This window comes from Rhinoderma darwinii, chromosome 2 (genome assembly GCF_050947455.1).
Source record: "Rhinoderma darwinii isolate aRhiDar2 chromosome 2, aRhiDar2.hap1, whole genome shotgun sequence".
Lineage (NCBI taxonomy): Eukaryota > Metazoa > Chordata > Amphibia > Anura > Rhinodermatidae > Rhinoderma > Rhinoderma darwinii.
The window spans coordinates 18670877-18696634 of record NC_134688.1 but is presented as its reverse complement, the minus strand read 5'-3'; the positions used below and the strand labels follow the sequence as shown (position 1 = coordinate 18696634).

General features: G+C 42.0%; 1 protein-coding gene across 1 annotated transcript in view; it reads right to left on the bottom strand.

The window, feature by feature from the left end:
- Nucleotides 1–10533: 10533 nt before the first annotated feature.
- PRSS23 (serine protease 23) overlaps nt 10534–25758 on the bottom strand; it is a 65088-nt gene continuing 49863 nt past the window's right edge. The window contains exon 2 of the mRNA XM_075849945.1: nt 10534–12084. Within this exon, the coding sequence (XP_075706060.1) occupies nt 10942–12069 (1128 nt within the window). The 5' untranslated portion in view covers nt 12070–12084 and the 3' untranslated portion in view covers nt 10534–10941. The remainder of the gene's footprint in view (nt 12085–25758) is intronic.

Genomic DNA, 25758 nt, shown 5'->3' with positions numbered 1-25758 from the left:
ACAGACCACCTTGTAGATAGTGCCACACAGCCCTCCTTGTAGATAGCCTCACAGCTCCCTCTTGTAGATAGCGGCACACAGCTCCCCTTGTAGATAGCCACACAGCCCCCCCTTGTAGATAGCACCACACACAGCCCCCTTGTAGATAGCCACACAGAGCCCCCCTTGCAGATAGCGCCAGCCCCCTTTGTAGATAGCGCCACACACAGCTCCCACTTGTAAATAGCCACACACAGCACCCCCCTTGTCGATAGCCACACATAGCTCCCCCTTGTAGATAGGGCCACACACAGCCCCCCTTACAGATAGCCACACACAGCCCCCCTTGTAGATAGCGCCCCACAGTCCCCCTTGTAGATAGCGCCCCACAGCCCCCCTTGTAGATAGCCACACAGCTCCCTTGTAGATAGCCACACACAGCCCCCCTTGAAGATAACACCACAGCCCCCCCTTGTAGATAGCCACACACAGCCCACCTTGTAGATAGCCACATACTGCCCCCCTTGAAGATAGCACCACAGCCCTCCTTGTAGATAGCGCCCCACAGCTCCCCCTTGTAGATAGCCACACAGCCCGCTTGTAGATAGCCACACAGTCCCCCCTTGTAGATAGCGCCACACAGCCCCCCTTGTAGATAGCGCCCACAGCCCCCCTTGTAGATAGCCACACAGCTCCCTTGTAGATAGCCACACACAGCCCCCCTTGAAGATAACACCACAGCCCCCCCTTGTAGATAGCGCCCCACAGCTCCCCCTTGTAGATAGCCACACAGCCCCCTTGTAGATAGCCACACAGCCTCCCTTGTAGATAGCGCCCCACAGCCCCCCTTGTAGATAGCGCCCCACTGCCCCCCTTGTAGATAGCCACACTGCTCCCCCTTGTAGATAGCTGCACACAGCTCCCCCTTGTAGATAGCCACAAAGCCCCCCCTTGTAGATAGCCACACAGACCCCCGTTGTAGATAGCACCCCACAGCCCCCCTTGTAGATAGCCACACACAGCCCCCAATGCAGATAGCACCAGCCCCCCTAGTAGATAGCGCCACACACAGCTCCCACTTGTAAATAGCCACACACAGCCCCCCCTTGTCGATAGCCACACACAGCTCCCCCTTGTAGATAGCACGACACACAGCCCCCCTTGCAGATAGCCACACACAGCCCCCCTTGTAGATAGCGCCAGACACAGCCCCATTACAGATAGCCACACACAGCCCCCCTTGTTGATAGCACCAGCCCCCCTTGTAGAAAGCGCCACACATAGCCCCTTTGTAGATAGTCACACACAGCTCCCTCTTGCAGATAGCCACACACAGCCCCCCTTGTCGATAGTCACACACAGCTCCCCCATTGTAGTTAGCAACACACAGCTCCCCCTTGCAGATAGCCACACAGCTCCACCTCGTAGATAGCCACACACAGACCCCCATGTAGATAGCACCAGCCCCCCTCATAGATAGCGCCACACACAGCCCCCCCTTGTAGATAGCCACACACAGCCCCCCTTGTAGATAGCCACTCAGCTCACCCTTGTAGATAGAAACACAGCTCCCTCTTGTAGATAGCGGCACACAGCTCCCCTTGTAGATAGCCACACAGACCCCCCTTGTAGATAGTGCCCCACAGCTCCCTCTTGTAGATAGCCACACAGCCCCCTTGTAGATAGCCACACTACCCCCGCCCCCCCGCTGTAGATAGCGCCCCACAGCCCACCTTGTAGAGAGCCACACAGCCCCCCTTGTAGATAGCCACACAGCTCCCTTGTAGATAGCAACACACACAGCCCCCCTTGTAGATAGCCAGACACAGCCCCCCTTGCAGATAGCCACACACATCGCCCCTTGCAGATAGTGCCACACACAGCTCCCGCTTGTAAATAGCAACACACACAACCCCACTTGTAGATAGCCAGACACAGCCCCCCTTGCAGATAGCCACACACATCGCCCCTTGCAGATAGCGCCACACACAGCCCCCCCTTGTCGATAGCCACACACAGCTCCTTCTTATAGATAGTGCCACACAGCCCCCTTGCAGATAGCCACACAAAGCCCCCCTTGCAGATAGCGCCACACACAGCCCCCCTTGCAGATAGCCACACACAGCCCCACTTGTTGAAAGCACCAGCCCCCACCCTTGTAGAAAGCGCCACACACAGCCCTTCTTGTAGATAGCCACACACAGCTCCCCCCTTGTAGATAGCCACACACAGCCCCCCTTGCCGATAGCCACACACAGCCCCCCTTGCAGATAGCCACACACAGCCTCCCTTGTAGATAGCCACACAGACCCCCCTTGTAGATAGCACCCCCCTTACCTTGTAAGTACAGCCTTCTTCCCCCTTCCCATGTAATTAGTGCGGAGAGCGGTAGCCTATCGCTACCACTCTCCACCATGCCTGACACGACTCACCATCAGGAGGAGAAGGTGGTCATGAAGCGAAGCGGCGCCACGGAGGATTACTTTTGACTGGGGCCGGTGACGGCACAGGACTGGACCTGCCCAGTCACCTGACCCATCAGGTGACTGGATTGGTCCACTCCTGGCACCAACCTCACTGGGCAGCGGCTGGCCTGCATATTTTCAGATTCCGCAGAATATGAAAATATATCCGGCCGCATCCTACTATTCTTTTGCACTGCGCATGTACATTTTGGCACATACGCAGTGCAAAGTTCCGGGAGACTGTAGAAAAATCCCGGACTCTGCTTTTTTCTGCCGGACGAAACGGACGGACGAAACGGACGGTAGAAAAAAACACCCATTTTTGCAGACTGTCCGTAAATTTACGGGCGGTTGGCAACCCGGATGGATGGATGGATGGATGGATGGATAGATAGAGAGATAGATATGAGAAAGATGCATTGTCCAATCATTAGACAATTACTAAAACTCTGCCATCACCATTTCAAGTAGAAACATTTTTTTTTTCCCTTTGCACAATGAATGGAGAATTTCATTTTCCAGAACTGAAGACCATTGAAAATTTACTACAAATAAGCAGCAGGGTCCTCTGTGTCCATCTCCACAGGACTTCTTCCCATTGCTCCAGTTTCTTCGGACAAAGACGCCATGCAGACTGAATGTAATTTGGGCAGGAGGTCTAAGAAAGGACAGATTAGGTGAAGAATGGAGCAGGAATCTCAAGCATGCAGCAAAAGACGCATAAGCTCAGACCCATTGATAGTGGAGGGCCGCTGAGACCACTCCAAGATTGTCGCACATTCCAAGAATTCTGATCTCCCATGTGGACCTGTCATATTCTTCCATTATCCTTACAAAGTATCTTAAGATAACAATCTGTTCTTCTACCAAGTTTTGTATTCTTGGTTTGAATTAAACATTGAAATTACATTTTTGAAGGAACCACAAATGTAATCTTATTCACCCAATTGGGACCTCCACCTTACAGATATTTTTGGCCTATTCAGTGGATATGTCATAAATGTGTTTGGTTCGAATACCTTTTTAAGGAATACAAAGAAGCCCTGACAAGGCCCCGTGGACACTTTGGGTGGCACTCAAACACCTAGCTGTACAGGCAAAGAATTCAACTAGGCACCAGCTTCAGAAACCCAAAAACTGGCAATTGACCCCAGGGTAAGAACCATATCATTGCCACTTGGTTTTAGGGTAAGGATTCTATAACAGTTTGAATAAACCAGAAACATCACTGCCACATGAATATGGATCTGCTGGATCCCAATACACATTACAAATAAGTGTACCATCACTTGGACCCCGCAGTGTCTGTGAAGGAACCAATTGACTTATTGCCTTTTAACAGCAGGACTCGATTACTCAGCTGCTGGTTATAGTGTTTCTGGCAAGTGCTAAACTCTTTCCAAATTCTAGTTGGTGACTTTGTTCTTGTCTATGTGTTTGTTTGTACTGTGAGACCTGTTGGTCCTCTGAGAGATCTAGTTTTTGTATAGTGGTTTTATGTGTATCCTGGGATTAGTAGTTCCACTGGTTTATTTGCCTTTACTGTGCGTTTGGTCTGCTGCCAAGCTGTTGTCTTACCCTGCTTTGGGATAATATTCAGATAGGGTCAGTGAGTACTGTTAATTCTTGTAACTTTTTAAACTTTTTTTGTAAAAAACATAAATGTTAGTTTTACTTTTGTTATTTTCTTTTTTTTAACTATAATGTATTGGAATTTCTGTATAATGCAATACAGTATTTTCTGTGCATATGGCAATTTGCTAGAGGATACCTAAGGTACAGAATGTCCTACAAGTCATTCTCAAGGGACAGCTCCGAGCAGTCTGTCTAAAATCGTCAATAGCGGCATCCCGATCACCCCTGTCTGTACTCACACCCAATAAATGCAGTGATCAGTATTAATTGTGCAATCGAAAGGGTTAAACAACTCGGCTCAGAGTATTTGTCAATCACAGATGCCCTCTCACAGATGATGTATATGAGATGGGGTAAAACCTAAAAATAACATAGCCAAACATTGCAACCCAAAAATGTATTTGTTTTAGGTGATACAGATGTGTCCACCATTACCTTTGCTTGAATTTGGTTAAGGACTCAAATTCAATTCAAAATTGTGAAATGCTAGTGAAAAGCTTGACAGGCTGCAATTCACATCACAACCACTGGGTGGCCACACATAGGCATCTCATGACAGAGTATCGCGAAATCTCAGGATATGTTAAGATTTGGGGAAAGATAAGGAAAGATACCTGTGTATTTTTGCCTTGTTACAAAACATTTACATATAAAAAAGCCTCCACATTCAGAAGACAAATTTCTTTAATTTTATCATAGTTTTTTCCACCACTTTACATTCAAAAAGAAAATCCTTTATATTAAGTGTTACATCCAAGCAATCCGTGCGATGATTCTTACAATTATTTACATACATATTTTTTTTGTCAATGTACAAATATCTGAGAATTTTTCTCCGGGACAATGAAGAACACAGAGGAACCACCACATAACAATAAAGCATAGATCTGCTATCGTGTACAGCTTTGTTTCCACGTTCAGGATTTACCGTAGGTTTTCTGCCGCAGCTGTACCAGCGGATCCACACGTGGATAAGCCGTAGCTTTTTCGCTGCATGTGAATGGGGTTACAAAAATCCCATTCACTTGCATTGTATGTGTATTCTCAGCAGATTTAGTGAGGATTTAGTTGCGGAATCCACGCCTAAATCCACATCAAATACTTAATTACGGAGTTTAACAAAAAGGAAAATAAATAAAACAAATAAAAGCACCATAACCCAAAGAGGTTTATCCAAAAGGATTATATATAATACAACATGCTGCTTGTTAAATAATGTTAGTAGCTACACCCTACACTTCTCCCCTAAAATTAATGTTTCTTAAAGGGTATGTATAATTTTGCAAACCATTTTATTTTTTTCTCTCCAATGCCTCTAAAATGAAAAATGAAGAAACTTTGAAAAAAGTCCTGATCAAAAATCAACCGTTTTGTGTCTACAGCTCATATGCAGACCTATGTGTCTCCATGGTTACATAGAGTACAAATCCTGTGTAGTCCGATCTCTCAGTGGTGTGTTACTCCCTTTGATCTGCCCCCTCTTTTTGCTAACCTTCTGAATGTAGTCAGACTACACTGGATTTGTTTGTAGTCTGTAACCATGGAGACACATAGGTGTGCATAGTAACTGTATACCCAAAATATTAGAGACTTTTAATGGAGAATACTTGCAAAATGTCTTCATCTTTCATTTTAGATGCATTGGAGCAAAAGAGAAAATGGTTCTGAAGGGTGACATCCAATATGGCCTCTATTACAGTAGCCATGGTGGGAGTCATCCAACTTTCCAGACTCCTGAAAGAAAAATATTTCTACCTATAGGGAACAAGGGATGTATGGGTATAAAACTAAGCAGATCTATAATTCAGGAGTCTTGGAAAGCTGAGTTACAACTCCAGTGGGGGAGACTATATTGGTTGTCACACAGCTTTTCCAGAATCAGATGTAAGAAATGACTGAATATTTTTAGACTTGACCAGTGTGGACAACTCAAGAACTTGTAACAAGTAACCAAATTAAAGGAGCCATACTAGACCCATCTTTCAAGAGAAATCGGTGGGATCACCGCTCTCGGACCACTACTCATCAAAAATTTAGAGCATATCCTAAGAATATGTCGTAAATGCCTACAGTTGGTATACCCCTTTAGGGAATGCAATAACAGAATAAGGAGATGTGAGGCCCCACTGGTGATGGACCCTTGGGCACTGCCTTAATGCCCAAAAGGACAGTTCACCCCCGGCCAGCATCCGTTTTTGAAATCAGTGGAGTTTCTTTATGGCACCTTTACTTTATAGGCCACAAAAATGTTTAGTGGACGACCCCTTTAAGACCTCAACCCTTACATATCAATAGAGAGTGCCTCTACACTTTGGGACAAATTAATGCTTTTAATACATTCCTTTGTTTTTGTCTTTTTTTCTGGATCCTGTTCTCGTTTTGTTAAAAAAAAAAAAAAAAAAAAAGAAGAATTTACAGGCATTGAAAAGTGCTATGTGAATAAGCCGTAAGGTGTATTGGAGTAGAGTTCCGCTTTAAAATGCGCAGGTGCAGTAGATGCTTTACCCGGTAACAAATCCACAATATGTAACAGAGCGTGTGATACCCAAGAAGCTTTTAGTGTAATGTAGGACTTGCCTCAAAATTGTAGGATCGTTCCGTGCACCAAATTATACATTAACATAAAGCAACAGGACTTTATCCGTTTAACTGAATGAATAACCCGATAGCAAGTGTTCAATTTCCCTACAGCGCCACCGCAGGGGAAATAAAGCATTACACAGTTCTCATTGAAGTTAATGTTCTTTCAGTGAAATGCATAAACATGCCGGGTCCTCCAGAATTGGAGGCTTTCTTTGTAGCTATTTCAGGGGCCTGAATGAGGGACCCACTCTATAAGCTCTGAATTACCCTAAAGGGGTATTTATAAATGAGTTTTCGAAACCAGACAACCCCATTTGAAGAACAGTGAATCAGACTGCAGCTCCCCATAGGTAAAGTTTATAAGAGTGGTTTTCATTACTGGGAGCCCTCCTCCCCGCACCATCAATTGTAATTAGTGGGGGGACTAAAAAAATAAAAAGGGGAATTATAGGGCAATGCAATGATCTAGAGATGATAAATATGTCAATGGGCTCTACGCTTTAGCTAGTAGATGGGGGTCCAACTTGAGGCACACCATTATTTGATATCGGCATACCCAAAAAGAGTAATATGGGGGCATTTTATTTACCCTATTGCCCACTATTTATAGAGGTTCTATAATAAGGAGATTTTTTTGTAATAGAGGAAGATCTAACGCTCAATTGTCCTTATATGCACTTTTTGGGGGTCAATAAAAAAGTTTAAAATACATTCCCAAATTAACTGGGTGATATTGTATCTACAGGCATAAGGCATCAATTGCTGTTTGAGTCTCCATGTAAAATCCTGCCCTTTGTGTAAAGCGCGTCAGGACGTCATGTCCAGACTTTAGTCCCGTTCTGCAAGTTCAGACCAGAAATAAACCATGATGGACGTAAATGAATGTTCACCCATCAGCGTCCGTCTCATCCTGTCAGTGAAATATGTCCGGAATTTCAATAGGACAATACAAAGTGCCCAATGTTTATCTTGACCTGTTCATTGCACCTCCAGGTCACAGTTCATTCTATGTAATTCTGTCATTACTACACATTCAGATTTGTAATATTTATGTACATTCATTTTTCATAATTTAAAATTGAAATTTTTTAATATTTGGAGGTCAGAGTAATAGTTTATAATAAATAGGTAGAATATATGATAGTGGAGTAAAATGCATACAGCTTATTAACTAATGCAACCTTAGCACTAATTAAAAAAAAAATATTAAAAATTGCTGATTTTCTTTTTTTTTTCTATATATTTTCTTTTTCTTTAATTTCAATGTAATGAATATAAGTGCACAGTAACCCACTCAAACCAGAGGCTCTGTCCACATTTTCCATGTGGCTTCCATCCATAATAGAAACTGCAACACTCTGCCAGGTCTAGGGTAGGACGGATCCCAATTTCGCCCGTTAGGCCCCATTGACTTATAATGGGGGTCTGTCGGGTTCCGGTGTGGTTTCTGGCATTTTGATAGGAAGACTCTTCCTGTCAAATATGATGGAATCTGCAACAGTGGCACCGAGCGGAGATTTCAATGCAGATGTGAACAGGGCCTAAGAAACCAGCTTTAATTATTAAAACTTAGGCTAGTTTTAAAACAAAAAGTTTAACACATTTTTCCATTTGGGCCTAAATAAATCTGTTGAGTTCCAGCAATGTTGCACTAAATTCACTGTGTTAAAGAATTCAGTTTAAATATTAATACTTTATATGATTTGCAGTACTTTTTACAACCACTAGGAGGTGCTGTACACTCAAAATATGAATTTAATGTACTTTGCCGTTTTTAAACTACACCAGGGCTGGATTTGTATGTACTATATCCCTGGGGGTAGACAAAATACTGTAGACTTTGGAACTCATTCAGATCACTGCAGGGGCCAATTATTTTTTTTTATTACCCAGGCAATTAAACAACCCAAAAATTGAGGTGCCAAAAATTTTGAATGGCAACCTCAGTTCAAATAGCAGAATTTCCCCAGAATTTATACTCTTGAGGGTAATTCACTCACGTTCACAGTGCCTTTACCCAATAGTTGTATTTTTGTATCTAACAAGTAGGTTATACAGTTGTCAAAGCCCCTCCCACATAAATTTGGCTCTTTTGAGAATAGGAAATTCATTAGAAACATAAAAAGTTTCCCTCGGCTTTGTTAATGTGTTGAAAGAAACTTTTTGCTGAATTCAATTTCTTGTTGGTTACAGAGGTTTGTCGCACTTTATTCTGCTTGCATTGTAAAATTAAAAAAAGCCATGAAAGTTCTAAAAGTAGCAACATTATGGTCCAAGATTTACTTTTCCTGCATTTAAAAATGTATACCCAAAACTACAATGTTTCTGCATCATATCCTCTCTCATTAAAAGGGTTGCCCAATTTGAGCCCAACCCCCCATCCACCCTAGAAATTAGTTGATGGCATGGTGAGGTTATCTTGCTTGAGACCAGCGCCAAGCAAGGTTGTCAACTGACCATAAATATATTATTTATAATCTTTAGAATTCATTTTTGATTTCCAAATTTTGTTGCTAAAGCGTTTATTTGGCAAAATATTTTGGCTAAGTTGTCCAGAAAGATAATAAAAAAAGTTGACAACCCTGGTGCCGAGCGCTACACTGGAAGTAGCTCTTAACTTTGTGGTCTGTTGCTTAGGTTCCCCTTATCTTAGCCAAAGACTGACTTAGAGAAGATCATCATAAACAGCTATTTCCCCTTAAAAGGTACAGTACCTCCAAATGTTGTTGGCGTTCTTGTCTCCTACCAGGAGTCTAAATTTTATGGCAGTAGATGCAGCCGGTAGATCACAAAGTACTGGTGCAAGGCAACCATACCACGTCCAAAGCCTCTACTGCATATGGTTTTATACGGTTGCTTTAGCACCAGTACCACCATAAGGCTGGATTCACATGACCATGTTACGTCCGTAATGGACGGAATGTATTTCGGCCGCTAATCCCGGACCGAACACAGTGCAGGGAGCCGGGCTCCTAGCATCATAGTTATGTACGATGCTACGAGTCCCTGCCTCGCTGCAGGACAACTGTCCCGTACTGTAATCATGTTTTCAGTACGGGACAGTTGTTCGGCAGCGAGGCAGGGACTCCTAGCGTCGTACATAACTATGATGCTAGGAGCCCAGCTCCCTGCACTGTGTTCGGTCCGGGATTAGCGGCCGAAATACATTCCGTCCATTACGGACGTAACATGGTCATGTGAATCCAGCCTTAGATCTAAACTTCTGTCGGGAGACCAAAAACCCAAGCAGCATTGGAGGTGCCCTTAAAAATTTTTGGGGGGAAAGGGTATTTCAATCGGGATTAGCCAAAAACAAGCAACCCTTTTTACTAGTGATATAGCAGGTACCCAACGTAAAGAACCCATTCTTTGTGAAATATTTTGTCATCACTGTCTCATAAAAAGACAGAAGAGAAGCATCTAGACAAACTTTCTAAAATCTTATGTTGAGGATATTGGAAGGATGTCACAGTCTCCTGTCCAATTAGAATTTTTGGCACATGAGGTGTCAAAACATAAACATTTTACTCTAGAATAATAATGGTTCATTGAGTCCTTTGTCTGTTTTTTCAAGACAAGGGATAATAAATATTCATTTTTATTCTTGGTATGATTCTTCTGAAACTCTTTCGAAAGCTTGTTCCAAAGTGGCAACGAGAAAGTTCTTCCCTTTCACAAATCCTGAATATATTGGATGGGAAAAAATATATAAAATTCTGCCAACTCAATGAACTCAATGAAGATTGACATCCTAATAATACATGTAAGCTTCCATCTGCATACTCTGTACATCCTGAGATTAAAAGCTACTTGGGAAAAAAAAAAAAGGATAGTAAAAAAAAAAAAAAAATAATACTTTTTCTTCCTCTACAGCAGTAATAAAATTTCAGTAGAAAAGTAATAATGTAAAAAAGAGACACATTTACAGTCTTATAATAAATTTGGAAAAGTGCATAATATATATTATGGAGAAATGGGCAACTGTCCAACAACTTAGCCTTAAAGAAAGCCCCCAAACAATATTTGACTACGTGGTGAAAGCGTCATTAGCTAAGCTGATGCTTCGAGTGGAGCAACAAAAGGTAAACTCAATTTGTCAAGACGCGTCTTGTAGAATTGATTGACTTATTAGTAGAGTGAAAGGAGCAATAGTTGAAATGTTCCCATTGTCCTTCAATGTTGACTAAGTCTCACAACTTCGGCAAGGGTCGAAAGAAAAAATGGTTGCGTTGGCTGAAAAGTACATTCACACAAACATTTTTTGGTTAGTGAAACCACATTATCCGTCTCTGCAATCGATATAATTTCCTTTGATCCAAAAGCATATTTGTGCATATTTAAGAGGCGTTATACGCACTGCTACATTAAAATCCTGCTTGTCACCATTTTTGTCCACCCACTGATGCCCAGAAAAAATTCCAATAATCTTTCGCTCCCATCTCTGTCTGTCCCGTTTCCACATCCTGACGTAAACTCCAGAGCCACTGGCCCCGGGTTGGGCATCACATTGCTGATAAAGAAGGTCGTAGGTTTCTTCCTTGACGTCACAGAATCGATACACCAGGTTCCCCGGTCTATCGTTGTCAAAGCCGGAGAAGTGGATTTTTCTACCAGGCAACTGTTGGCCATTTGGACTTACACCGATCATCATGAATTTTCTTTTGTGTGGCTTTTTGAGTTCTAACAAGGCATAGTCGTAATCCATGCCAATATCATTGGCATTGCCTTTAATCCATCCTTTCGGGACATGGGTCCTTTTCACCCGAATCCATTGGAATTTCATTTTTTCACCAGATCCAGAATTTGTTTGGTTGAGACCCTTACCTCCATCTTTGACTTTGGGCTTTAAGAATCCCACTCTGAGCTTCTGTGCTCCTTTGACATAACTTTTGCCATCATGGATACAGTGGGCAGCTGTAAGGACGTGTTTCTCTGCCACCAATGTACCTGTGCAACCAGTGGATAACTTTACAGATGTTGAAAAAGGATAATTAAGTAAGAAGTTTTTTCCATATATATTAAACCTGCTATCAAATCCATAGATTTGTCTCTTACGACGGGACTTCCCATTACTTCTTTCAGTGTCTGCCCTGTTGGGAAAAACATAAATCCCTACTGTGGTCAAAGTGCGGCTCCCGTTGGCATACAAAGTTTCGTATGCCATGTTCTCCTTCACTTCATTTAAAGTAGGCAATGCAAAATGCTTGTGGCATTCAGGGCCACAGGAACATGGTACATCAAGTCTTGGTTCTGCATCAAAATGAGGTTTGTCCAGGCCAGTGGTCGACTGAGGAAGAACCACTGGAACTTTGTATGTTGGCCAAGTTGGCTTTAAACTAGAGCCCCGAGTCTCCACACAGGACATCAGGAACAGGAGGGCACAAGCTGCAGATAGTTTTTCTGCCATGATTATGGCTTCAATCTATAAATGAGAAAATTAATTGTTTAATAAGCATCATTAAAAAAACGATAACAGTATTATCAAAGTAGTAATATGCTCAAGAACGATGCCAGAGAGTAAATGTTCGAATCATGGTCATGACTACCAGGGGCGCAGGCTCCCAACAAGGGGCCCATCTCCAGACAGAGGTAGGGTGCAGTTAGTGATGACTATGGATAATTAAAGAGGGGGAGTGGGCAATTAAATGAAGTCCCATATAAAGGTTTTCTATGGAGTCCCATAGTTACTGGTTAGAGTCCTGCTGTGGGCATTATACTTCTATATTGGCATTGCTTTTTGTATTATTTTGCCATTGTGCCACATTTTCCCTGAACTGTGACATCATTGTGTGCATTATCTCTATGTTGATACATCATTGTGTACATTATCTCTATAGAGTGACATCACTATGTGCATTATCACTGTACTGTGACATCACTTTGTCCATTATCTCTATGATGTGACATTACTGTGTGCATGATTCCTGTATTGCCACATTACTTTGTGCATTATCTCTATCGTGTGACATCACTGTGTGCATAATCGCTGTACTGTGACATCACTTTGTCCATTATCTCTATGATGTGACAGTACTGTGTGCATTATTTCTGTATTGTCACATTACTTTGTGCATTACATCTATTGTGTGACATCACTGTGTGCATTGTCGCTGTACTGTAACATCACTTTGTCCAATATCTTATCTCTATGGCGTGACATTACTGCGTGCATTATTTTGTTATTCTCACATTACATTGTGCATTATCCCTATTGTGTGACATCACTGTGTGCATAATCGCTGTACTGTGACATCACTTTGTCCATTATCTCTATGGCGTGACATTACTGTGTGCATTATTTTGTTATCGTCACATTACATTGTGCATTATCCCTATTGTGTGACATTACTGTGTGCATTATCGCTGTACTGTGACATCACTTTGTCCATTATCTCTATGATCTGACATTAACATGTGCATTATTCCTATATTGTCACATTACCTTGTGCATTATCTCTATGCTTTAAAGAAAGACGTGGCACAGAGTAGAGACCAATGTAATTATAAGCTTTTCTGACTTAGTTTCTGGTTAAGTGGGGCCCCATGGCAAGTTTTGCTATTATACCCGTGGCTACTTGTTTTGTCCCAGGTTGGAATTCAAGGCAGTCTATTTATTTGGTGTAACGTAAGATCTGCTTAGATCTGGGGGAAATGCACTGATGTACGTGCCAACTGCAGCATCAAACCGTATCTGTTCATGTATGTAAATTTTAAAAAATACAAAAACACAATTCTGGAAATTTTTTCCGTAAATGCCTGGGGTCAAGGTCAAACTGCTAGAGTTTTGACGACTAATCCTCGAGGCAATGCTCGTATAAACAGCCCACCAACAGTGCACGAAATCCATTAGACTTGATGTATCTTTCAGATGAGGGGTTAGTCAGCACATCATACCATGCAGCTATGCGTGACACAGGACAAGATTTATGGCTATGTCACTACTCTAATAAATAGGAAAGTCATTCATTTTCGAGAACAACTTAATTTTTTTTTATTCCAACTTATACGGGGCAGTAATAGGGCACCCAAAGACTTTTATGGGGCACTATGATACTTCTGATTGCCCCCGTTTTCATACAGAGACATATGCGGCATGTACCATATTGGACGCTGTAATATGAACCTATTCTCCCGCTCTACCTGGTCTAGATGCCTTAGGATCACTTAGTAGGGGAAAGCTGCAGTACAATTGTTCCATACGGCTACTTTTAAGCATTTAGTCATAGGATCATTGCAATTATGGGTGACATAAAAGAGGTGAAGTAACCTCAGCCAAAATTAGGGAATGAAGTACGAGACATATCAAATATCTTACAGGGCTTGCATGAGATTAGAAAAAAAATGGTCGGTGGAAACAGCGCCACTCTTGTTCATGGCTAGTGTCTGATATTGCAGTATTTGAGTGAATGAGCTGGGTTGTAATACCAGACGCAATCCATAGAAAAGAGTGGCGCTGTTTCGCGGAAAAAAAAGCAGACCATTTTATCTGGTCTAATACAACCCCTTTAACATCACCAATGCTACCTACTAATATAATACTGCCCCCTATAATAGACAATAATAAGAAATTATATTTATGACTCGAGCTGCTCTTTAAAAAGGATTTGTGACCGGACAAATTTCTTTATAGATCTAGAATCTATGAGCTACAATCCTTTCTGTCAGGTTAGAGACCTCTCCTTAGGACAATCATCCCTCAAGGGAGACATTTCATGGATATGACCCAAGATTGAAATTAGTAGGAAAGTCTTGCCCTGTAGCCCTCTCATGTCTGGATGAGTCACTCAAGTTCCCATGGGAAGATGACAATGTGGATGTGAACTATGAATGGAAATTCCCCTTACAGATTTCCAAAAAATATTACATATTATTCTTTGCAAATCTTGAATTCCAGATATTGGTGCTTAATATATACTTGCAGTTTCAAAGTTTTTAAACAGCCTGAGATTATACCGTTTCCACTTCAGCAATTTTACTGTCCATATGCTATCTTCATAAAAAAAAAAACTAAAAAACAAAAAACAAAGAGAGAGTAGATGATGTCTGACAACATAGTGGTTATATTCCTGTACATAGGGGGCAGTATTATAGTAGTTATATTCTTGTATATAGGACAGTATTATAGTAGTTATATTCCTGTACATAGGGGGCAGTATTATAGTAGTTATATTCTTGTATATAGGAGGCAGTATTATAGTAGTTATATTCTTGTATATATGGGGCAGTATTATAGTAGTTATATTCTTGTATATAGGGGGCAGTATTATAGTAGTTATATTCTTATATATAGGGGGCAGTATTATAGTAGTTATATTCTTGTATATAGGAGCAGTATTATAGTAGTTATATTCTTGTACATAGGGGCAGTATTATAGTAGTTATATTCTTGTATATAGGAGGCAGTATTATAGTAGTTATATTCCTGTATATAGGGGCAGTATTATAGTAGTTATATTCTTGTATATAGGTGCAGTATTATAGTAGTTATATTCTTGTATATAGGGGGCAGTATTATAGTAGTTATATTCTTGTATATAGGGGCAGTATTATATTAGTTATATTCCTGTATATAGGGGGCAGTATTATAGTAGTTATATTCCTGTATATAGGGGGCAGTATTATAGTAGTTATATTCTTGTATATAGGTGCAGTATTATAGTAGTTATATTCTTGTATATAGGAGCAGTATTATAGTAGTTATATTCTTGTATATAGGGGGCAGTATTATAGTAGTTATATTCTTGTATATAGGGGCAGTATTATAGTAGTTATATTCTTGTATATAGGAGCAGTATTATAGTAGTTATATTCTTGTATATAGGGGGCAGTATTATAGTAGTTATATTCTTGTATATAGGGGGCAGTATTATAGTAGTTATATTCTTGTATATAGGAGCAGTATTACAGTAGTTATATTCCTGTATATAGGGGCAGTATTATAGTAGTTATATTCTTGTATATAGGAGCAGTATTATAATAGTTATATTCTTGTATATAGGGGGCAGTATTATAGTAGTTATATTCTTGTACATATCAGGCAGTATTATAGTAGTTATATTCTTGTATATAGGGAGCAGTATTATAGTAGTTATATTCTTGTACATAGGGGGCAGTATTATAGTAGTTATATTCCTGTACATAGGGGGCAGTAGTATAGTAGTTATATTCTTGTATATAGGGGGCAGTATTATAGTAGTTATAGTCTTGTATATAGGGGGCAGTATTATAGTAGTTATATTCTTGTATATAGGGACAGTATTATAGTAGTTATATTCTTGCACATAGGGGCAATATTATAGTAGTTATATTCTTGTATATAGGGAGCAGTATTACAGTAGTTATATTCTTGTCCATAGGGGCAGTATTATAGTAGTTATATTCCTGTACATAGGGGGCAGTAGTATAGTAGTTATATTCTTGTATATAGAGGCAGTATTATAATAGTTATATTCTTGTATATAGGAGCAGTATTATAGTAGTTATATTCTTGTATATAGGTGGCAGTATTATAGTAGTTATATTCTTGTATATAGGGGGCAGTATTATAGTAGTTATATTCTTGTATATAGGTGGCAGTATTATAGTAGTTATATTCTTGTATATAGGGGAAGTATTATAGTAGTTATATTCTTGTATATAGGAGGCAGTATTATAGTAGTTATATTCTTGTATATAGGGGCAGTATTATAGTAGTTATATTCTTGTCCATAGGAGAGGATAGACGTGTGCTTGTGAGCTCCCTGTTAGGACTATGCATGGCTTCTGATCCAGGTGGAGGGGAGGGGTCCTGGGCTGATGATCCTGGGAAAGCCCAGAGTCTGGAGTTTGGCCTGCAGCATGGAGATGGTGGAGGTGAAGATCTGGAAATGGTGGCTGGTGAGTCAACTGAATCTCATGATGTTGGTGAATTGTGCACAAAAATGACAAAGAAAAATATCTTTAAAATGGAAATGCAAGTTCGCAAATTGAGAACTGAAATTAACCAAGAGACTGATCCAAAGGCAAAGCTGATGAAATGTGAGTGTCTGGATGTTTGCACACGTGAGCTGGTGATATTGAAGGAGAGATTGCAGAAAGAATCATGCACAGTACCCAAAATAAAGAACCGGGCAATTGAGAACAAAAGGGAGACCAGAGCCCAAACTGTGAAGAGAAAAAATATCATTGCAAAAAAAGACACTGACTATAAGACTGTGTATAATATTGTGGCACAGGGAAACCCTGGAAGATATGAGAGTGCAGTGGCTGGAGGATCACATCTCTCATCATGTGTGGGGTCTGTGCAATCAGCCAACACAAATGCTGCTAAAGCTGCAGAGAAATGTGTGCCAGCTGACGAGGGGTTAACTGCAGTAGACTCTATGTGCAGTACTGATGAAGTGAATGCGAGTGGCACTCCTGGGAGTGAGCAAGAAAGTGCCACATATACTGACATTGTAAGTGAGACCTCGCTCAGCGCGGTGATTGACAGTCTATCTGATGAACCAGCGGCACAGGCTGAGGCGGATATTGCAGACCCTGTTCTGGAGGTTCAGCCGTCCGCAGTGTCAGTGAATGGAGTGCAGGTTACACAGCGATCAGGAGCAGACACAGGAGGATCTGCAGTACAATCAGCTGAGGAGAGGTCCAGTCCTGACCCACCTGCTGACAGACCTCAGTACAGGAGACTGTTCTCCAGCGTCACAAGACCGACTAACCCCCCACCTCAGAGGAGGAACGCGGTCAGAATCAGGTACTCAGGACCAGAGGAAAACCTCCCCTCCAGACTCTACATTGGGAAAGTTTTGTTGAAGGAGTTTATGAAGTTTAAAGCTTCTGAGGTGTTCGCTCTGATCCACGTTCCCTCCAGCAGGAATTATGACATCAGTTTCAAGCTGCAATATAGTCTAGATTTATTCTGGAGTATTTATAATGATACAAAGGAGCACGCGATATGGGAGCATCTACATGTCATCCAGCTGACTAAACCCCAGGTAGTCACTGCCACCGTCCTGTTCCAGTCTGAGGTGGTGGCTCTGGCAGATTTGCAGCACTGGTTGAGCAGATATTGTGAGGTGAAGAGGCTGCCAACAAAGATCTATGATGAGGAGGAGATCTGGAATGGAGGATATTCTGTCAAGATCCAGCTGGTTCAGGAGAATGGAGTGACCAGACATCTGCCGCACTCCTTCTACCTGGGCTCGGAGAGAGGCATATGTTACTACCCTGGTCAACCGCGACTGTGCCATAGATGTGGGGGCAGACACCTGGCATTCAACTGTTCCCGTATTAAGTGCTCACTATGTGGTCAGTTTGGGCATGTGAAGGATGATTGTACAGGACCTGTCATCTGTAACCTGTGCTTAGGACCTGGACATACATTCCGGGAGTGTCCGCATGCAGAGCATAATAAGGAGGAGACCTTTAAAGGAGCCATGGAGGAAGACCAGGAGGATGTCTCCATATGTGTAGATACAACCCCAGAACCTGGAAGTCCCAGCGAGGATGTGAGCCAAAGTACCAGAGACCCTGCTCCAGAGACGAATGTCCCATCTATGGATGCTGCACAAGTGTCACCAGCCACTGAAAATAAAGGTCATGCTAAAAGCAAAATATCCAGTCACTCTGTCACCAAACATCTGCCCGACACCAGTAAGGAACCAGCTGATCCAGCCGCAGCGACCAGTAAAAAACCAGCTGGGCCAGCCGAAGCGACCAGTAAAAATCCAGCTGATCCAGCCACAGCGACCAGTATCGATGAGGAGGGATTTCAGACGGTTAAAAGGAGAAGTAAAACAGATGATTCTTCTAGGAAAAAAATCACTGCTGCAAAGAAATCACCGGAGTCTCCAGTGCTGGCGATAACTGGGGGACGTTACTGTGCGCTGGGGGAAGATGACCAGGAAGAAGAAGCAGAGATGGAGCAAGTCTCCTCACACAACCCAGATGACGAACCTCAGGATGAAGACGCTGACCCCCCAATGTCCACCAAAAGATGGGGTGTTACAGGACATAGCAGTGGAAGAAGGAAAAAAAGTAGGAAAGACATGTAACCAAGATGAGGCTGAAAATCACCTCCATCAATGTGAACAGTCCGAAGAATAGGAGCAGGCGGCATGCGATATTCCAGCGTCTGTCTGACGACAAAACCAATGACATCTTTATACAAGAGACTTATGTACAGAGTAATGTCCCTGCTGTGTCCCTGCAGTCACCACATCTAGTGGGACAGTGAAGCTCTTTGCTGCTGTATGGAGACTTCTACCCCGAACTCCGTTCATATCATAGAGGTTCACTATACGTCATAAATGTGGTGACCGTGTACCCTCTGTGGTGTGCGCGATGCAGCCCGGTCATCAATAAAGAAGAACTCTCCTGTAATACTGTCTAGAATAATATCATGAAAAATAGTTGAAACAATCTATACTGGAGCAATATTCATATATTATGGTTTGTTTAATTATTGTGATGTTATTAAGAGACAAATGTTTATTTTCTTTATCTGTTATGAGTGTATTGCAAAGGTATTGTAATATTTTGTTGCAAGTTTTCAAATAAAAAAGATAATTATAGTAGTTATATTCTTGTATATAGGACAGTATTATAGTAGTTATATTCCTGTACATAGGGGGCAGTATTATAGTAGTTATATTCTTGTATATAGGAGGCAGTATTATAGTAGTTATATTCTTGTATATATGGGGCAGTATTATAGTAGTTATATTCTTGTATATAGGGGGCAGTATTATAGTAGTTATATTCTTATATATAGGGGGCAGTATTATAGTAGTTATATTCTTGTATATAGGAGCAGTATTATAGTAGTTATATTCTTGTACATAGGGGCAGTATTATAGTAGTTATATTCTTGTATATAGGAGGCAGTATTATAGTAGTTATATTCCTGTATATAGGGGCAGTATTATAGTAGTTATATTCTTGTATATAGGTGCAGTATTATAGTAGTTATATTCTTGTATATAGGGGGCAGTATTATAGTAGTTATATTCTTGTATATAGGGGCAGTATTATATTAGTTATATTCCTGTATATAGGGGGCAGTATTATAGTAGTTATATTCCTGTATATAGGGGGCAGTATTATAGTAGTTATATTCTTGTATATAGGTGCAGTATTATAGTAGTTATATTCTTGTATATAGGAGCAGTATTATAGTAGTTATATTCTTGTATATAGGGGGCAGTATTATAGTAGTTATATTCTTGTATATAGGGGCAGTATTATAGTAGTTATATTCTTGTATATAGGAGCAGTATTATAGTAGTTATATTCTTGTATATAGGGGGCAGTATTATAGTAGTTATATTCTTGTATATAGGGGGCAGTATTATAGTAGTTATATTCTTGTATATAGGAGCAGTATTACAGTAGTTATATTCCTGTATATAGGGGCAGTATTATAGTAGTTATATTCTTGTATATAGGAGCAGTATTATAATAGTTATATTCTTGTATATAGGGGGCAGTATTATAGTAGTTATATTCTTGTACATATCAGGCAGTATTATAGTAGTTATATTCTTGTATATAGGGAGCAGTATTATAGTAGTTATATTCTTGTACATAGGGGGCAGTATTATAGTAGTTATATTCCTGTACATAGGGGGCAGTAGTATAGTAGTTATATTCTTGTATATAGGGGGCAGTATTATAGTAGTTATAGTCTTGTATATAGGGGGCAGTATTATAGTAGTTATATTCTTGTATATAGGGACAGTATTATAGTAGTTATATTCTTGCACATAGGGGCAATATTATAGTAGTTATATTCTTGTATATAGGGAGCAGTATTACAGTAGTTATATTCTTGTCCATAGGGGCAGTATTATAGTAGTTATATTCCTGTACATAGGGGGCAGTAGTATAGTAGTTATATTCTTGTATATAGAGGCAGTATTATAATAGTTATATTCTTGTATATAGGAGCAGTATTATAGTAGTTATATTCTTGTATATAGGTGGCAGTATTATAGTAGTTATATTCTTGTATATAGGGGGCAGTATTATAGTAGTTATATTCTTGTATATAGGTGGCAGTATTATAGTAGTTATATTCTTGTATATAGGGGAAGTATTATAGTAGTTATATTCTTGTATATAGGAGGCAGTATTATAGTAGTTATATTCTTGTATATAGGGGCAGTATTATAGTAGTTATATTCTTGTCCATAGGAGAGGATAGACGTGTGCTTGTGAGCTCCCTGTTAGGACTATGCATGGCTTCTGATCCAGGTGGAGGGGAGGGGTCCTGGGCTGATGATCCTGGGAAAGCCCAGAGTCTGGAGTTTGGCCTGCAGCATGGAGATGGTGGAGGTGAAGATCTGGAAATGGTGGCTGGTGAGTCAACTGAATCTCATGATGTTGGTGAATTGTGCACAAAAATGACAAAGAAAAATATCTTTAAAATGGAAATGCAAGTTCGCAAATTGAGAACTGAAATTAACCAAGAGACTGATCCAAAGGCAAAGCTGATGAAATGTGAGTGTCTGGATGTTTGCACACGTGAGCTGGTGATATTGAAGGAGAGATTGCAGAAAGAATCATGCACAGTACCCAAAATAAAGAACTGGGCAATTGAGAACAAAAGGGAGACCAGAGCCCAAACTGTGAAGAGAAAAAATATCATTGCAAAAAAAGATACTGACTATATGACTGTGTATAATATTGTGGAGCAGGGAAACCCTGGAAGATATGAGTGTGCAGTGGCTGGAGGATCACATCTCTCATCATGTGTGGGGTCTGTGCAATCAGCCAACACAAATGCTGCTAAAGCTGCAGAGAAATGTGTGCCAGCTGACGAGGGGTTAACTGCAGTAGACTCTATGTGCAGTACTGATGAAGTAAATGCGAGTGGCACTCCTGGGAGTGAGCAAGAAAGTGCCTCATGTCCTGACATTATAAGTGAGACCTCGCTCACCGCGGTGATTGACAGTCTGATATCTGATGAACCAGCGGCACAGGCTGAGGCGGACATTGCAGACCCTGTGCTGGAGGTTCAGCCGTCCGCAGTGTCAGTGAATGGAGTGCAGGTTACACAGCGATCAGGAGCAGACACAGGAGGATCTGCAGTACAATCAGCTGAGGAGAGGTCCAGTCCTGACCCACCTGCTGACAGACCTCAGTACAGGAGACTGTTCTCCAGCGTCACAAGACCGACTAACCCCACACCTCAGAGGAGGAACGCGGTCAGAATCAGGTACTCAGGACCAGAGGAAAACATCCCTTCCAGACTCTACATTGGGAAAGTTTTGTTGAAGGAGTTTATGAAGTTTAAAGCTTCTGAGGTGTTCGCTCTGATCCACGTTCCCTCCAGCAGGAATTATGACATCAGTTTCAAGCTGCAATATAGTCTAGACTTGTTCTGGAGTATTTATAACGATACAAAGGAGCACGCGATGTGGGAGCATCTACATGTCATCCAGCTGACTAAACCCCAGGTAGTCACCGCCACCGTCCTGTTCCAGTCTGAGGTGGTGGCTCTGGCAGATTTGCAGCACTGGTTGAGCAGATATTGTGAGGTGAAGAGACTGCCAACAAAGATCTATGATGAGGAGGAGATCTGGAATGGAGGATATTCTGTCAAGATCCAGCTGGTTCAGGAGAATGGAGTGACCAGACATCTGCCGCACTCCTTCTACCTGGGCTCGGAGAGAGGCATATGTTACTACCCTGGTCAACCGCGACGGTGCCATAGATGTGGGGGCAGACACCTGGCGTTCAACTGTTCCCGTATTAAGTGCTCACTATGTGGTCAGTTTGGGCATGTGAAGGACGAGTGTACAGGACCTGTCATCTGTAACCTGTGCTTAGGACCTGGACATACATTCCGGGAGTGTCCACATGCAGAACATAATAAAGAGGAGACCTTTAAAGAAGCCATGGAGGAAGAGCAGGAGGATGTCTCCATATGTGTAGATACAACCCCAGAACCTGGAAGCCCCAGCGATGATGTAAGCCGAAGTACCAGAGACCCTGCTCCAGGGACGAATGTCCCATCTGTGGATGCTGCAGAAGTGTCACCAGCCACTGAAAATAGAGGTCATGCTAAAAGTAAAATATCCAGTCACTCTGTCACCAAAACATCTAAAAATCTGCCCAACACCATTAAGGAACCAGCTGATCCAGCTGCAGCGACCAGTAAGGAACCAGCTGATCCAGCTGCAGCGACCAGTAAAAAACCAGCTGATCTAGTCGCAGCGACCAGTAAAGAACCAGCTGATCCAGCCGCAGCGACTAGTATGGATGAGGAGGGATTTCAGACGGTTAAAAGGAGAAGTAAAACAGATGATTCTTCGAGGAAAAAAATCACTGCTGCAAAGAAATCACCAGAGTCTCCAGTGCTGGCGATAACGGGGGGACGTTACTGTGCGCTGGGAGAAGATGACCAGGAAGAAGAAGCAGAGATGGAGCAAGTCTCCTCACGCAACCCAGACGACGAACCTCAGGATGAAGACTCTGACCCCCCAATGTCCACCAAAAGATGGGGTGTAACGGGACATAGCAGTGGAAGAAGGAAAAAAAGTAGGAAAGATCTGTAACCAGGATGATGCTGAAAATCACCTCCATCAATGTGAACAGTGTGAAGAATAGGAGCAGGCGGCAGGCGATATTCCAGCGTCTGTCTGACGACAAATCTGACATCATCTTTATACAAGAGACTTATCTGAAGAGCAATGCTCAGGTGTACGCAGCCAAGAGAGACTGGAGACACGGACCATCATTCTGGTCCTTTGGACTGGAACGAAATGATGGCGTAGGAATTCTATTTAATAATATGGATGTACAAGTGGAGAAAGTCCTGGAGCTCTGCTCCGGCCGCTGCCTGATGCTGGACTTTACCCTGGACACTGTACATTATAGAGTCATTAATATCTATGCCCAGCAAACCAGGAAAGAGAGGAGGGAATTATTCCAAAATATTAAGCCCTATTGTTTTACTTCTAAGGTCTTTATTTTGAGTGGTGACTTCAATAGTGTCTCCAGTAATGTGGATCGTTCCAGTAGTCACAAAAGATTGAGATATGATGAAAATTTTCTCAATAGTCTAGTCCAGCAGGCTCATTTAGTGGACCCCTATGGTCTACATTGTAGTCGTAAAGCCTACACTTATCATAAGGGAGGTCATGCAAGCAGAATAGACCGTGTGTACATTAAGAAAGAATTGAAGTGTTCTCAGTATAGGATAAGTCCTATAGAGTTCTCCGACCATTGTATGGTGAGTGTAACGCTGGATCTGGACGATGCTGTGGTCTATGGTAAGGGCTACTGGAAGGTAAATAGCTCTGCGCTCCAGGATCCACAGTTTAAAGAGTCCTTTATCACATTTTATAACGACCGGAGAACTACCCAGTGTATGTGCGATGATACAGCGGAGTGGTGGGAGGACATGAAAAGAGACATCAAGCAGTTTATTATAAGAGCTGCAAAGAGACGGAGTAATATGGAGTATATGAGGTATTCTGCCCTGAGACTGCTACTGAGCCGTCTATATAGTAAGATGAATAGTGGAGAGCAGGTAGACGGAGAGAGCGTCCGCCAGATAAAGCAGAAGATGAGACAGCTGCAGTATGATCGCCTCAAGTCCCTGAAGGCAGAAGGCCAGTTTGATAGTTGGGGGGTTCATACCCCAGATCCCTTTATTGCCTGTAAGAACCGGGTTAGTAAGAAACGTCTGGTGAGTCTATTAGATGAGAACGGGATGGAGCAATCAGAACAGAAAAAACTTCATAAAATCATTGGAAATTATTATGGAAAACTGTTTGAAGGGAGTCAGATTAGAGATGGCGACATAAAGGCCTATCTGAAGAGTGTGACCCTGCCAAAATTAGATCCAGCGCAGGCAGATGGCATGGCTGACCCTATATCTGAGGAGGAGGTAAAGAGGAGCATCGACTCCTTAAAAACCAAGAAGAGTCCTGGTCTGGACGGCCTGACCAGCGAGTTTTATAAGGAGTTCAGGGATTTATTGGCCCCTGACCTGGTGCAGGTATATAATGATTGCCTCTCTGCTGGGAAACTTTTACAATCGCAGTATAAATCTGTTCTAGTTCTCCTAGCAAAGAAGGGAAATCAGAAAGATTTAAAAAATTGGCGTCCATTGTCCCTGCTGAACACGGATTATAAAATCCTGGCCAAGATCTTGTATTACAGGCTGAGTGAGGTGGCGGATGATCTCATCATCCCTAATCAGACGTGTGGTGTGAAAGGCCGGACTATAGAGGACTCCTTGCTGCTGATGAGAGAATCCATGACTTATATTAAGCAGCATGAGGTGGGGACATATATAGTAGGCTTAGACCAGAGTAAGGCCTTTGATAGAGTCCATCATGACTACCTGTATCAGGTGTTGTTGGAGTACGGCCTTCCTGCGCAGTTTGTACAATGGCTGCAGGTTCTGTATAAGGAGGCAGTTAGCCGGCCTCTGATTAATGGTCACTTGGCAGACGCCTTCAGTATAAAGTCGGGTGTGCGGCAAGGCTGCCCTCTCAGCCCATTATTATATGTGTTTAGTCTGGATCCATTTTTAAGGAAATTGCAGGACAATAAAAAGTTTATGGGGTTGAAATGTCATTTGCAGAATAAAGTAGAGGAGATAAAGTTCTGCGCCTATGCGGATGACGTGACGGTCATGTTGTCTTCTGCTGGTGACTGTGCAGCTCTACAGCAAGAGATAGCCAGGTTTTCCCAGGTGTCTAATTCTGCTGTGAATATGGAGAAGAGCGAGGCCTTGTGGTTGGGAAGTGACAGCGATGTCTTCTCGGTGCCCTTCAGAACAGTTCAGGAGAAGATAAAGATTTTGGGGGTTGTGTTTGGAGCTGTGGATGAAGGGAAGGTGAACTGGGAGGAGAAGTTAGCGCTGTGTGAGCAGAAGGTGCTGAGCTGGAAGCACTGGCGGCTGACGTATCAGGAGAAGGTCCGCCTGTTGAAGAGCTTCCTCCTCCCGCTCTTCCTATATATCAGTGTGGTGTTTCCAGTACCGGATACTTTACTTCCCAGACTGACAAACGTTTTCTTCCGCTTCTTGTGGGGTAACAGGGTCAATGTAGTCAGGAGGAACATTGTCTATCTCCCTCATAAGGAAGGTGGTCTCTCCATG